At 41.6% G+C, this 13935-nt stretch overlaps 1 protein-coding gene across 4 annotated transcripts in view; it reads right to left on the bottom strand.

The window, feature by feature from the left end:
- atp8a1 (ATPase phospholipid transporting 8A1) overlaps positions 1–13935 on the bottom strand; it is a 222770-nt gene that overhangs the window by 167373 nt on the left and 41462 nt on the right. For 2 of the 4 annotated variants that reach the window (XM_088343544.1, XM_088343546.1), the window contains exons 3-7: positions 13009–13108; positions 9406–9504; positions 3513–3558; positions 3374–3414; positions 1942–2015 (exon numbers count right to left, since the gene is read on the bottom strand). In XM_088343544.1, coding sequence (XP_088199670.1) covers positions 1942–2015; positions 3374–3414; positions 3513–3558; positions 9406–9504; positions 13009–13108 — 360 coding nt within the window. Of the gene's footprint in view, positions 1–1505; positions 1580–1941; positions 2016–3373; positions 3415–3512; positions 3559–9405; positions 9505–13008; positions 13109–13935 lie in introns of all 4 variants that reach the window. The other 2 variants (XM_088343545.1, XM_088343543.1) reach the window with 1 other exon arrangement.

Raw genomic sequence — 13935 nt, 5'->3', positions numbered from 1 at the left:
CTATTCCATAGCATATGAATAACCTATATTTTATGTTGACAATATCTGTGTATTATTTGTCCTCATTTAGGTTTCAGATCAGGGAATGGTGTCATAATAGTCTGTAGTTTGCAATAGTCTGATCTGTGCAGCTCTTTGAGACTCTGTGATTAAGGGCTATACAAATAAACATGACTTGACTTGAATATAGCAAAGGCAGATGTGTATGTCGAGTTGCACTTTTAGTGTCGTAAAAACAACATGCCCAGCTGTTGTGTGTATGAAACAGGTCTTTTTAGAAACACTGTAGGAGCCTGTTGCTGCAAATCATTGAAAGAAATGACTGGACCAAGGTTATCTTGGCTTTCTGTTTTCAATTTACTTGAATGCCAAATCTCTTAATAAGTGTAAGTAGGATAAGTAATTGTAAGAGTTTGCTACCATTGCCTACTATATACTGTAAGTCACAGTGCTAGCTAGTAGATCTTTTTATGAACGGTAAGTATAACAATACTATGACACTTATCAACATTATTATTAATGTTTATTTTCTTTAATATTTAATACCTTATTTTATTGTTAATAAAATAGTTATTAATTGCTGTTGTCATTATGATTGATCCCACCAAAACTAACTATTTTGAGTGGATGGAAGCCAAAGACAGTTTAAGTTATATATGAATTAAACAACTGTAAATATGAACTGGTCTTCTGAACCGCTATTCTCGTTCATTAACTTGCGGCCTTAAATTTTTATTTTTGTGTGTATTCATTTTTTTTTTTTAATTTCACTTTGAACACTAAAATTAAGTCTCTTTCTTGCTGCTTTCATATATGTTTGTACTTATTTCAGATGTCATCATCTACGATGTTTTTGTCATGATAACTGCTTACATTCACCTGTGCCCTCTCGTTTGGCGCCAGCTGCTGCTGGCTTCCTCGTCTTACTTAAGCTCCGTCCTTTCACTCGCCTGTTGTCAGTCCGTCAGCAAACCTCTGTTTCCATAAGGCGAGCATTTTTGACCCCGACTCCCGTCGGTCCTGTTTTCCACCTGTCCGTTCCTGATTTCCCTGTTTGTCTCCGACTATGACTCGTTTTTTTAACCCCAACCACGTTTTGATCTCCCGTCCCGGCTCACGACCTGTTTTTCCGTCTACTACACAACGATGTCCCGCTCCGGAAGATTCACTTCCGCATTTGGAACACGTTCCGATTCTGGGAGCGGCTTGCTTCCCGCGTCCAGCGAGCACCGTCAATTGGCTGGTATTAACTGACACAAATGTTGCCGTTCAGCCTTAACAATTCGCGCGCAACTTGTCTATGTCACACTTGTTTACATTACTAGGACCTGGTATCATTTAAATATAGTAAAAGCTTCACGGTAGGGTTTAGATGAGCCATGCATATAAAATATAAAAACAAAATAAACATGCAAAATCTGGGAGCGAATTACAAGCTCCTCCCTCTACTGCTCAGAGCTTTGGACACCAGCATTTGTCTTTGCAACACCTCTGGATTTCCTGACCTGGACGATAGTATGACGAGGTCAGCCGGGAGGTGATCCCCGTTGGCAGCTCTGACTACTTCCCCAACGGTCACCTGGTGTTAGCAAGCACACGCCAGCAGCAGGAAAAGGGCAGAAAAGAAAGGGTGGCGGTGAACGAGAGGCAAGGATGGAAGGACAAAAAGAGGAGAAAAGTGACTGTCAGTCCTAAAGGTTCATCGTCTTTTATTTCTTAAATTAAGGGCAAAACCAGAGAAATGACTATTTTCCAACCTAGAGAAATGATGAGTGTCACACTATACATCTTTGTTACTGATTTGAGATCGTTTTCAGTTTAAGCCTAAAAATGGTGGATTCTTTCAAAAGCAGGGAAATCATCATTTCTTTCGGAAGAGGAGACAGAGAGAGAGGACGGAGACGATCCCAGCGGATAGTCGCCAGACCGGACTCTTGATACCTGCATGATAAAACCACAGCGTCCGCAGGCACGAAATCACGGTCATTAACTTTAATAACATCGCCCGTCTCAACCTGTGAAAATAGACCAGTCATTGTGCTGCACACAATGGAAAGAAGGACTGTGACCGAGCAAGAAATTCAAATGGCATAATTCAAGATTTGAAAAGAGACAGATACTCCATAAGACGATGATGAAAATGATGAGAACTAGACACAAATACAGCTAGGGGCATGGAATTTAATACAGCAAGGAAATTATCAGACACATATTGTGAGAAAAAGACACTAAATAGCTTGGAAATGCTATGTTAACCGTACATATTCATATAAACTATTCAGTGATTTCAATCTTCAGCACCTAATTAGTAATATTTTCTATTGCTGCATAAATACTTAAAACAGGGGTCACCAACATGGTGTCCGTGGGCAACAAATAGCCCTCTATGGACACCCAACTCACCAGTAAGGAATTGTTGTGATTTCTAGGAAATTTCTAGCTAGGTTGAGAAATCATTGACATGGTCAGTGTCTTAAATACATGATAAATTCTGACAAAATTATATTTAACATTACCCTATGATTGAGATATGTAAATTGCTTGGTGCACATATGCAAGGCAGATGATTTAATCCTTGACTGAGCTTATTTTAACCCACCTTTTAAAATATATACAACATTGTGCTAATCAAATAATTAGCTCTTAGCTTCAAAAAGGTTGGTGACCCTGATTCAAAAGAAGAACACAGAATTATTCGGGTCTGCAGAATGTGTAGTAGATCTTAAGCCCGAGCCTGACCATAAAATGTCAATCATTACATTCGGGTTTGGGCTCCTGGCAAGTAGGCTTAAATGTATTTGCTCAAAAGTGTGTATTTCTAATCAGTTGTATGGCCCTTTTTGGCGTCTCCTAGTTTTCCTGTCTGAGGTCCTCCTCCAACTGCAGTTGTAAAGAAAACTCATCAAGTCTCATGCCTGGTGTATTTTCTAGCGTTAGCCAACTTTTATAGCTCTCCCACATGTAAGTGGTCTATTTTAGACCCCACCCTCCTCTTCCCTAGTCCTGACAAATGGAATGCGAAAATTAGGGTGGCTTCAGGCTCGGTCCAACAAATTGAGGTAATTTGTCGTGCACGGGCTGGGTCAGGCTTTAATACTCACGGGCCTGTGTGGGCTGGATTTTTTTAGGCCCGGTCTTACTTTTAATGTTTAGTATGGGAAACAACAACAAAAAAATGTGATAATGCCTTCTTGTTAAGGACAAAAAAAATCAAACAAATCATAAAAACAAAGACTCTTTGCACAGTTCAAATGTAAACTCGAACCACCTGATGCCGTGCAATGAGTCTCCAAAACAAAACAGGGATGAGTAATTATGAGTTAGCCTTTAAAGGATTTGACTGGAAGAAATCCGATTTGTTTTCATTGCATACCTTCTCCCAATGCACAATCTCCCAGGCACCATTTCTCAATACTGTGTGACATAACAAAAAGAAAAACAGAAATACCAATGTCGGAAGTCAGAATATACCGTTACGGCAAAAGAGAGCATCATTGGAAGGTTTTCAGTACCTTGACATTCCTTTTTGTTGACAACACTGTCAGCATTGTGGCGTTTCTAGAACGAAAGAAGAAAATGGAATGCCGATTATCGCTCTATCGGGTCAATTTCTTGACATTACTTGTAAGACATTACTTGGTCATCGGTAGTAGGAATGTGAATCGGCACAATGATTTGCCCTTGGGTTCTACTAACTAAAGCAGGGGTGTCGAACTCATTTTAACTCGGGGGCCACAAGATAGAACAAACATTCTCTCAGGGCCGGACTAATGAGGTAGGAAGAATGAAAAGGACAGAAAGAAAAAGAAAGCAAGACAGAAAGACAGAAACAAAGAAAGAAACACAGAAAGAAAGCAAGACAGAAAGACAGAAGAAAGAAAAAGAAACAACAAAAGAAAGAAAAAAGAAAAAAAAAAAAAGACTAGTAGATTGAGGAGAAAGAAAAAGAAATACGATAAGAGAAAGAGAGGGAGAGAACAAGAGAGGGAGTGGGACAAAGAAAGAGGGAAAGGGAGAAAGAGAGAGAGAGATAAAGGAGAGCAAGAGACAGAGAATGTTAAACAAAAGAGATAAAAAGAGAAATAGTGAGAGAGGGGGAAAGAAAGAGAGAGAAAAAGAAATCCAAACAAAAACAGAAAGAGAGAAAGAGAGAAGGGGAGAAAGAGAGAAGGGGAGAAAGAGAGGGAGAGAAAAGACGGAGAAAAGGAAAAAACGGAAGGGAGAGCCAAAGAAGGTAAAAAGACACAGATAGAGAAAGAGAAGAAGAGGAACAAAGAAAGAAAGAGAGAGACAGCGAGTGAAAGAGACAGAGATAGGAGGTGAGATAAAAAGGGAGGACGAGAGAGAGAGAGAGAAAGAAAGAAATACAAGAACAGCGTTTGTGAGAGGCACCTGGCTTTGGCAAAATCAAGTGGACATATTTCAACCTGCAGCTCGTTTTTCTCTTGCGCTTCCCTCAGCTTTGTCTCGCGGCCCCCCGGCCCGCGGGCCGGCAGTTTGACAGCAGTGAACTAAAGTCACATTGTCGACAGTGCTGATGTTTGGAGTCTTGTCGAGTTGCATCCAGCAACAGCAATGTGCACTAACCCTGATAAGAAGGGCGTTGGCATATCCTCTCACTACCCTCACAACAAAATTTGTGTTCATTTTACCTGTGAAAAGTGGGTCCCGGGGACTCGCATGCTCAAAAATCTATGGGTCCCAACAGAGATCTATGGGTCCCCAAAATTTTGTGTTATCGAGGTTGACATTGTAAATCGGCGACAAATATGTAATATGAATCTATATATTCATTCAGTTTTAATCATTACAGTTTATTGGTAAAACAAATCAGTTATCACTTCAAGATTTTTCAGTTCACAACAATATTGTACATTATTCAAAATAATATTGCTGAAATAATTATAGTAATCTATATTTTTATTCCGTTTTCATCATCACAGTTAATTGGTAATACAAAGCAGTTATCACTTCAGATTTTCCACTTCACAAAAATATTGTACATTATACAAAATAATATTGTTGAAATATTAGTCTATTCGTGCAGTTTTAATCTCATCTCATCTCTCATCTCATTAGCCGTACCGCTTATCCTCATTAGGGTCGCGGAGGGGCTGGAGCCCATCCCAGCCATCTTCGGGCAGTGGGCAGGGGACACCCTGAACTGGTTGCCAGCCAATTGCAGGGCACACAGGGACAGACAACTCATTCGCTCATTCACACCTAGGGACAATTTGTACCAGCCAAATTACCTGACATGCATGTTTTTGGAATGTGGGAGGAAACCGGAGTGCCCGGAGGAAACCCACGCAAGCACGGGGAGAACATACAAACTCCGCACAGAAAGTCTGGAGCTGGATTTGAACCCACGACAGGTTCCCATGACATGAACTGTGCCGCACAAGCGCTAACCACTGCGCCGCCGTGCTGCCTGCAGTTTTAATCATCACATTTAATTGGTAATACAAAGCAAGTTATCACTTCAGATTTTCCAATTCATATATTCTTCATGGTTTGCCGTCCTGCCCCAGTTGTAATGCCTTCTCAAGGTCCAATCCATTATCATCCCCTCATAGCATAACCAGGAATATAATAGAGTCCATTTTGGCAGAAAAGTCCTTGCTAGGAGTATTCTTTTGTTTGTTTTCTTTCGTCGAATCGTTGGCTTCAACACACGTGTTTTCCTTGCCTTCGCGATCTTCCGAAGAATTTCCCCGCCGTTTTTTCGTGCCGGAATTATTGCCGTTGTCATCACTTTCTGCGTTAAGTTTCGACTTATTACCGACACTGAAGAAATGACCAATTTTGTGTTGATTTTCACCTAATACTAACTTTTTTCAGAGGCATACTTAGCCTTCACCTTCCCTCGACGACAACCACCACAACAATGACGTAATCTCGAAACAACGAGATCTCGTTTGCCGAGATCGGCGTGCGGACGAAAACTCGAACCGCGAGACCAAAACAACAATGGCGGATCTGCCTGACGAAAAGTTTGGAGTGCGGTAAATCTTTGTTAAAAAAAAGGGTAATAATGACAATTTTGTGTCAAAAAAGATGCGTCCCAGGGACGCACGTTGACTTGACACTATGCGTCCCCAGCAAAAATGATGAGTCTAGGACGCAGGGGCGCGGGCAAACGAGAACACTGAAACTGTTTACATTCCTTAAGCCTATGCCGATTTCCTCCACTGCTAATTCAATTAAAAGCTAATTGGTGCAGTCCCGTGCAGTCGCCTTTTAAGGCTTCATTCGAATCACGCCACGCGAGCGACGCATTCTTGTGTGTAATGAAAAGGCGGACGGTGTCACGCGGTTTCAACCTTTCGCCAGCTGCGCCGAGACCGGGGAAAGTTTTCAGTGCTAAGCGTAAGCTCGTTCATCACATTGAGAGCAGGAGCTGTCGGCTAATTTCATTCGGCCATTTTTCTTTCTGCCCCTGACGCAAACCAGACGTGTCAGATTGGTGCGGCATTTATATCGCTTACCTTGTTACTTGTCAGTGCGCTCACAAAACACGCTCCAGGTAAGCAACGGAAGCTATAATGCACGTGAATCCGCGTTTCCTGTATTTATTTTGTTGCTGGCGAAGGTGAGGAAATGAATTTAATCCAAAGTGAGAAAGTGCTGGAGCAAAATGAAGGCATAGTAATACCGCTGTGTCAGAATTAAGGGAAACCCTATAAGATAGATAGAGATAGATAAATTGAGATAGAGAAGGATAAATAGAGAGATATAGAAGAGATAGAGAAGGATAAATAGAGAGATATAGAGGAGATAGATTGATAAAGATAGATAAAGATAGATTGATTGATTGATTGATTGATAAGATAAGATAAGATAAGATAAGATAGATAGATAGATAGATAGATAGATAGAAATGTCTAGATAGATGTCTAGATAGATAGAAAGAGAGAGGGATAGATAGATAGATAGATAGATAGATGGATAGAGAGATAAAGATAGATAGATAGATAGAAATGTCTAGATAGATGTCTAGATAGATAGAAAGTGAGAGGGATAGATGGATAGATAAAGAGATACAGAGAGATATAGAGATATAAATAGATAGAGTGATAGATAGATATAGAGTGATAGATAGAGATAGAGTGATAGCTAGATAGAGAAAGAGAGAGTGATAGAGAGATCGATAAAAAGTGATGGAGATAGATCGAGAGATAGAGAGATAGATAAAGAGAGATTGAGATATAGATAGAGATATAGATAGATAGGAATAGATATAGAGATAAATAAATAGAGATGGATAGAGAGAGAGAGAGATAAATATAGATAGAGATGGATAAATATAGATAGAGATAGATAAATATAGATAGATACTTTATATTTGTTATACTATATTATATATATATTATTTATACTTATAATTATTACAGTAAATACGCATTAGCATGCATTTATTTTTGCAAAACGAGCGCTCACTACTCCAAATGTCAACATATTTTATTCATTTTAACAATATCCTAAACAAGCTTCTGTTTATTTTTTGTTGATTTCAGAGTGGGGTATTTTTAAGACATTTCTTTCGAGGGATGGCTCAATTCCGGATTTTTCTATCCGATACCGACGCTGATTCTGCTTGTGAGTTCAGTAAGACGGATAATCGGACGGTATAGAGTAGCTATCCACTGGGACCTGCAAACAGAACTACACAGCAGGTCTACTGCAATAGAGCCCAGGGTGGGGGCACAACTTGACACTTGAACATAATAGAGAAAAATAACTTCCAAAGAGAAAGTTTACAGATTTGTAGGTACGATAATTTAAGCTGTGCTAAAAGCTTAGTGCATATAATATGTATGTTAACTAATTCTAAAGGTACTCAGGCAAGCATATTTGTTAAATGAAATGAGCGTGCTTGCACATGCACACGATATATATCTGCTTTTGCAGGCATACATGTATGTATATACGGGAGCCTTATCCCCCTAGTGCAGGGGTCAGGGACCATTTTTTTCCATGAAATGTGTCCTTAATAACGGTTTCAAAACAATGTGCATGCAAAGTTCTTTTGTAAAAATGTCACAAATGACTGCAAACGATAAGCATATCATCATATTCGGGCTAACCGCTAGGCTAAAGGCTAAACCCTTCAAAACGCCTCTCCCATCCATTTTCCTCTCCAACGTTCGCACTCTGGACAATAAACTGGACCATTTAACAACTGGAAGTGGCATCGAACCGCGAGATGACGAACTGCTGCGCTAAAATTCTGACGAAGACATGGTTAATCTTATCTATCCCGGCTGACGCTCAAGGAAACTGTGCGGGTCAGATGTATCAACATTTTGTTCTGTATACACGTGTACACGAATGACAATAAAGTAAATCTGAATCTGAATATTGACTTTTAGTGTAGACTGCACTGAGCGAGAGATAGAGAGAGGGAAGTGCCTTGCGCTGAGTGCAGGGATCCGCCCACCTGTACTGCTCACCCAATCAAATTTGTTTGCCAGCGTTTTTATTTATCAGTTTAAACGGTTTCTTGTCGAACTTCTGCATTAAGTTGCTTCGGCTTTATATGGACCAAAATCGGGATGAAATCACTTGACTTTGGAACGGCACAGAGAGATGTGCAATAGTTACATTTTATTTTGGAGCCATATGTGTCATGATTGCCAAAATGAAGACACCTGGGGCAATCTTTTGGCACGCAGGAGCGCGCTCTCTGATTGGCTGGCACTCTCCTCTTAAGCTGTCAGCGCCCAGAGGTGAGGGTTAGACCGTACTTGTGTCTCTCTGTGTGTTTTGCCAGATTCCAGTACCAAAGACCTCTCCTGTTGATTCCTGCCTGCCTTCGGTTTCGACCTGTTTCTGTCCCACGTTTACGAGCAGCTCTCCTGCCCTGGCCATCGACCCGCCCGCTAAGCCGTATCGATTCTGCCTACCTGTCACGGAACCGCCATTCTGTCCAACGCTGCTAGCGACTGACAACCATTGGCTTCCAAAGCAAGCTCTGTCAGCTCAATCCAATAAAGATTCCTTTAAAACAAACGCAATTGGATCCGAGATTCCATTCTGGGTCGTGACAATATGTACTCATGAAAAGAGCCATATATGGCTCCCGAGCAATAGGTTCCCTACCCCTGGCTAGAGCCAAGAAGACATTCCCAGCCCTCTCGCTCAACCCAACTGATGCGTTGCAACGTCTCGTTGGGAGTCATTAGGTGACCAAGCCCCCCAATTCCAACCCCTCCAAGCAGAGAGGCAATGGGGACCAATGTTGTAAGTCTTAGGTATGAACCAGCAACCTCCCAGTCTCGGGGCGGGTGCCCTACCCGCAAGCCCACCGAGCTGATGCGAGCATACATATCGGGATTAAATCATCACTGCCTCCTGGAGTGGAAGTCTAAACTCAAAAAGTGCTGTATTTGAAGTCATTCTTACCAGATCTTCAATGACCTCCTTGACAGCAGCCACAACTAGAATAAAGAGCAGTGGAACTAACGTTGTCCAGCGACCGGTGGGAGAGACGTCCGGAATTTGCTGTGTGGAAGAAAAGAATTTCAGACAAAATTAAGTAAGGACAAAGAGTATCAAGAGGAACATGTGGTTTGATGAGATTAAATGAACCAGAATGTTACAGTCATAACACAAAGGAACTATGAAAACATTGTATATATTCTTCAAATATCTGGGAATGTTTCGATTTAGCATGATACAAATAGGTTTCGGTGGTCACTGACCAATTCAACGGACTTTTGAACCATTACGGATGTAATTAAATAAAACACAGTTTTTGTCATAAGAAGAGAAACTTTTTGTCTTATCTATATGGGGACTATGGGGGACTATGCGCTACAATAACAGCCGAATCATTGACAAACACTGCTCACTCGATATAGAGTTTCTAGCAGTATCGTGTAGACCCTTCTATCTACCGAGAGAGCTAACTGTGGTCAATGTGCTTGCTGTTTACGTTCTACCGGATGCTAACGTTAGCATAGCGCTAAATCTCCTGCCCGCTGCTATCAATAAACAGCAGCTTGCACACCCCGACGGAGCTTTTATCGTCGCCGGCGACTTTAATCGGGCATGTTTAAGGACTGTACTTCCCAAATCCATTCAATACGTGGATTGAGCAATTAGGGAAAATACACTGGACCGTGTGGACAGTAAGATCAAACATCTGGTTGAATCCGCCCATCTCTGTCTGTCCCTCACCCCCTCATACACCCCTCTCCGGAGGAAAACAAAGCCTATACAACAAGGACGGTACAAACATCTTCTTTGTTCCTTTATCTCTTTGTTTTCCTTATCCTCACTGTAAAATGTGGACCTGGAGTGCCACGTCCAATTTCGTTGTCACAATATATCCCATGTTGTAACAATGACAATAAAGATATATTCTATTCTATTCTATAGTATTATGTATGAATGTTATCATAAGGGCTAGCAGACCCGTTCACAATGAATTTGTAAACAACATATGTGTAGGCTTGCATCGAAATTTCCGGCATCAAAAAGATCTGTGCCAAACACGAAAAGTATTTAGTTTTTAGTCCTGAAAGAAAAATTAAAACGAAAAAAGGCTAAAGAAAAAACAATTTGAAGACATCACATTTCATCCATTATCTACTCGGCTTATTCTCATTAGGGTCGCGGGGATGCTGGAGCCCATCCCCGCTATATTCAGGAAGTGGGCAGGGGACACCCTGAACTGGTTGCCAGCCAGTCGCAGGGCACACAGAGACAGACAACTCACTCGCTCATTTACACCGAGGGACAATTTGGACCGGCAAATTAACCTGACATGCATGTTTTTGGAATGTGGGAGGAAACCGGAGTGCCCGGAGGAAACCCATGCAAGCACGGGGAGAACATGCAAACTCCACACAGGAAGGTTTGATCTCATGAACTGTGCCGGACACACGCTAACCACATCTCCCCCGTGCTGCCCTCCGTTGCTGAGCAAATATGGTCAGCTGCATTTTTTCGGACTTGCTCAAATACGGTAATATATAACCGTAAAACCTTGTGTATAATAAGCACCTGAACAATGAGTATTTTGAGAAACAAATACAATATAAGTGAAAAATAAGGCAACTTGTTTCTCTGGTACCGAATGACCCATTGCTCGGTACCGGTCCACGACCCAGGGGAAATGGTCTATATCACAGGTGTCAAAGAGGCGGCCCGCGGGCCAGATCAGGCCCGCTAAGGGATTGAATCCGGCCCGCGAGACAACACTCAGAGAAGCGCAAGAGAAAAACAAGCTGCAGGTTGTAATAGGTCAACTTGATGTTGCCAAAGCCAGGTGCCTGGAACAAAGACGCTGGACTTGTATTTCTCTCTCTCTCTCACTTTTCCACCCCTTTTCTCCCACTCTCTGTCTCTTTCACTCTGTGTCTCTCTTTTTCTCTTCCCTTGTTGCTCGTTGTTTCTTTCTCTCTCTGTGTCTTTTTAACCTCTTTTGCTCTCTCTCTCTCTCTCTCTCTCTCTCTCTCTCTCTCTCTCTCTCTCTCTCTCTCTCTCTCTCTCTCTCTCTCTCTCTCTCTCTCTCTCTCTCTCTCTCTCTCTCTCTCTCTCTCTCTCTCTCTCTCTCTCTCTCTCTCTCTCTCTCTCTCACTTTTCCACCCCTTTTCTCCTTCACTCTGTCTCTCTCTTTTTCTCTTCCTTTGTTGCTCCTTGTCTCTTTCTCTCTCTGTGTCTTTTAACCTCTTTTGCTCTAACTTCCTTTTTTCCTTTTCTCTCTTTTCTCTTTCTCTCTTCATACCCATCGCGCTTTATTTTCTCTCCTTCTGTCTTTCTATTTCTCTTTGGATTTCTTTCTTCCTCTCCCTTTCTTTTCCCCCTCTCTCACGACTTTTTATCTTTCGTTTCTCACGCTCTCTCCCGCTCTCTCTTTTTTTTTCTTTGTCCCGCCCTCTCTCCTTTTCCCTCCCTTTTTCTCTTATTTCTTTATCTCTTTTTCTTTCTCTTTAATCTACTCGTCCGGCCCCCGACAGAATGTTTGTTCTATCGTGTGGCCCCCGAGTTCAAATGAGTTTGACACCCCTGGTCTATATGAAATGAAATGATCTGCTTTTATATAGCGCTTTTCAAGTCAATGACTTCCCAAAGCGCTTTACAATGTGCTCCACATTTCCCAATAGCGGCCTTGCAGCCATGTAAGGCGCTAACCTGCTTATTGGGGGTATTAGGGGTTCAGTGTCTTACCCAAGGACACTTCGACATGTAACACAGACGAGCCGGGATTCGAACCGAGATCCCTTGATCCCAAGACGAGCGCTCTACCTCCTGAGCTACTGCCGCCCCTGGTCTCCTCTGCTGGTTGGTAGCAACCACAGCGTAATAACTCTACTTCCTACTTCCCACATTCAATACTAATCGGACGCGCATCTACAAACGTGACACACCATCTCCACGGAGACGTTTTTTTTTTGTTCAAGGTTGCAGCATCGAGCAGTCAACTAATGAAGATCCAGCGGCTGCTTTTCAAAACAAGGACTCCAAGGTCACAGAATGGAGGGTTCTTAACGGGGAACTAAAGTCTGCTGGAATCAAAGCAACGAATCCTCCCGCTCGCTCTTATCTCTGAGAGGGATGGATTTGAGCTATTTTGAATCGCATCGCGATGGCGGCGGGAAAACATCAATACTGAAAATTGTGGCTTAACAAAGAACAATAACACTATCCATTCCACAATATACAGTATGGTAATGAGGTAAAACGGAGGCGTCTTAGTTCAATGCAGTTTCGATGCAATATGGCATATAAATATCACAAAGCCCAAAAACCAATTGAATTTTCCTTTAGCAGAACATTGTATTACATGTATTATTCATAAGCAAAGCAGTCTAATGTTTACGAGTGTGTGTGCGCGCGCGCGTCTTTACGAGTGTATTTTTACACACAGGACCTTTGCAAATGGTGTCTAGGTCAATGCTAACAGTCTAGCACTTGCATACTAATAGCGAGAAAGACTTTTCACACCTAAAATAAAAATGTTTGCATGCTCGAATCGTATATGGAATAAGAAATTGTTACCTGTAGGAGTGCAATGAAGAGGAAAAACGCGTTGGCTGCTCTCCGGAACTGCGAGTAGAGAAACCTCGGGAGGAAAGTGAGGACATTGTATTTGGCCGTACTAGAAAGAGAAAGAAGCCATGTTCAAAATTAGGGAAACGGTAGTCGAATTTCATTGTCAATAGCACGTTAAGAATACTCCACCATGACTTTATGGACTGTACTCCCACTGTAATCCATTCAATTGTGGACTGTGCAATTCGGAAAACACTGGACTATGTATGTATAATGTAAGATCAAACATCAAACATTCCGGTTGTATCCAGCAACTCTGTTTGACCCTTACCCCCCCTCATCAAAACAAAGCCTACTTACAACAAAATCAGTTAGTTCTTTGTTCCTTTATCTCTTTGTTTTCTTATCCTCACTGTAAATGTGGAACTGGAGTCGTCCAATTTCGTTGTCACAGCATATCCCATGTTGTAACAATGACAATAAAGGCATATTCTATTCTATTCTAATAGGAAGAGTAATGTTTTAATATTAGTAGGATACATTGATTATTTGTGTATCATAAAAGTTTGGTTCCAAAATGAACCGGTGATGGGCAAACTCTGTAAAGTAGAAACCTTTATTTTTTTCTTTCAATTAACCCTTGGATGCATGCATGACTTACCAGTACATACTCTTCCATGAGTAGGGTCAAAAATTAGTGGTGGGAAAAATCCAAATACTAATGGCATCATATCATAAACTGTGTTCCCTCTAAGCTGCGCGCGTGCGCAATTGCGCACTGCTCGCACATTCTCGGCGCACAAGAATATCGAGCCGGCGCACAAAAATCAGGGCTCAAAATTACTCATTAAGAAGCGACTTAAGTCAAAGTTACAGTGCATAAAGGTAAAAATACAGGGGTTCCCCTAACGTTGTGTCCTAAATGAGGTATTT

Source organism: Urocampus carinirostris, chromosome 9 (assembly GCF_059441175.1).
Source record: "Urocampus carinirostris isolate Australia breed hairy pipefish chromosome 9, RoL_Ucar_1.0, whole genome shotgun sequence".
In the NCBI taxonomy this organism is placed as follows: Eukaryota; Metazoa; Chordata; class Actinopteri; order Syngnathiformes; family Syngnathidae; genus Urocampus; species Urocampus carinirostris.
This window is presented reverse-complemented; position numbering and strand designations above follow the sequence as displayed.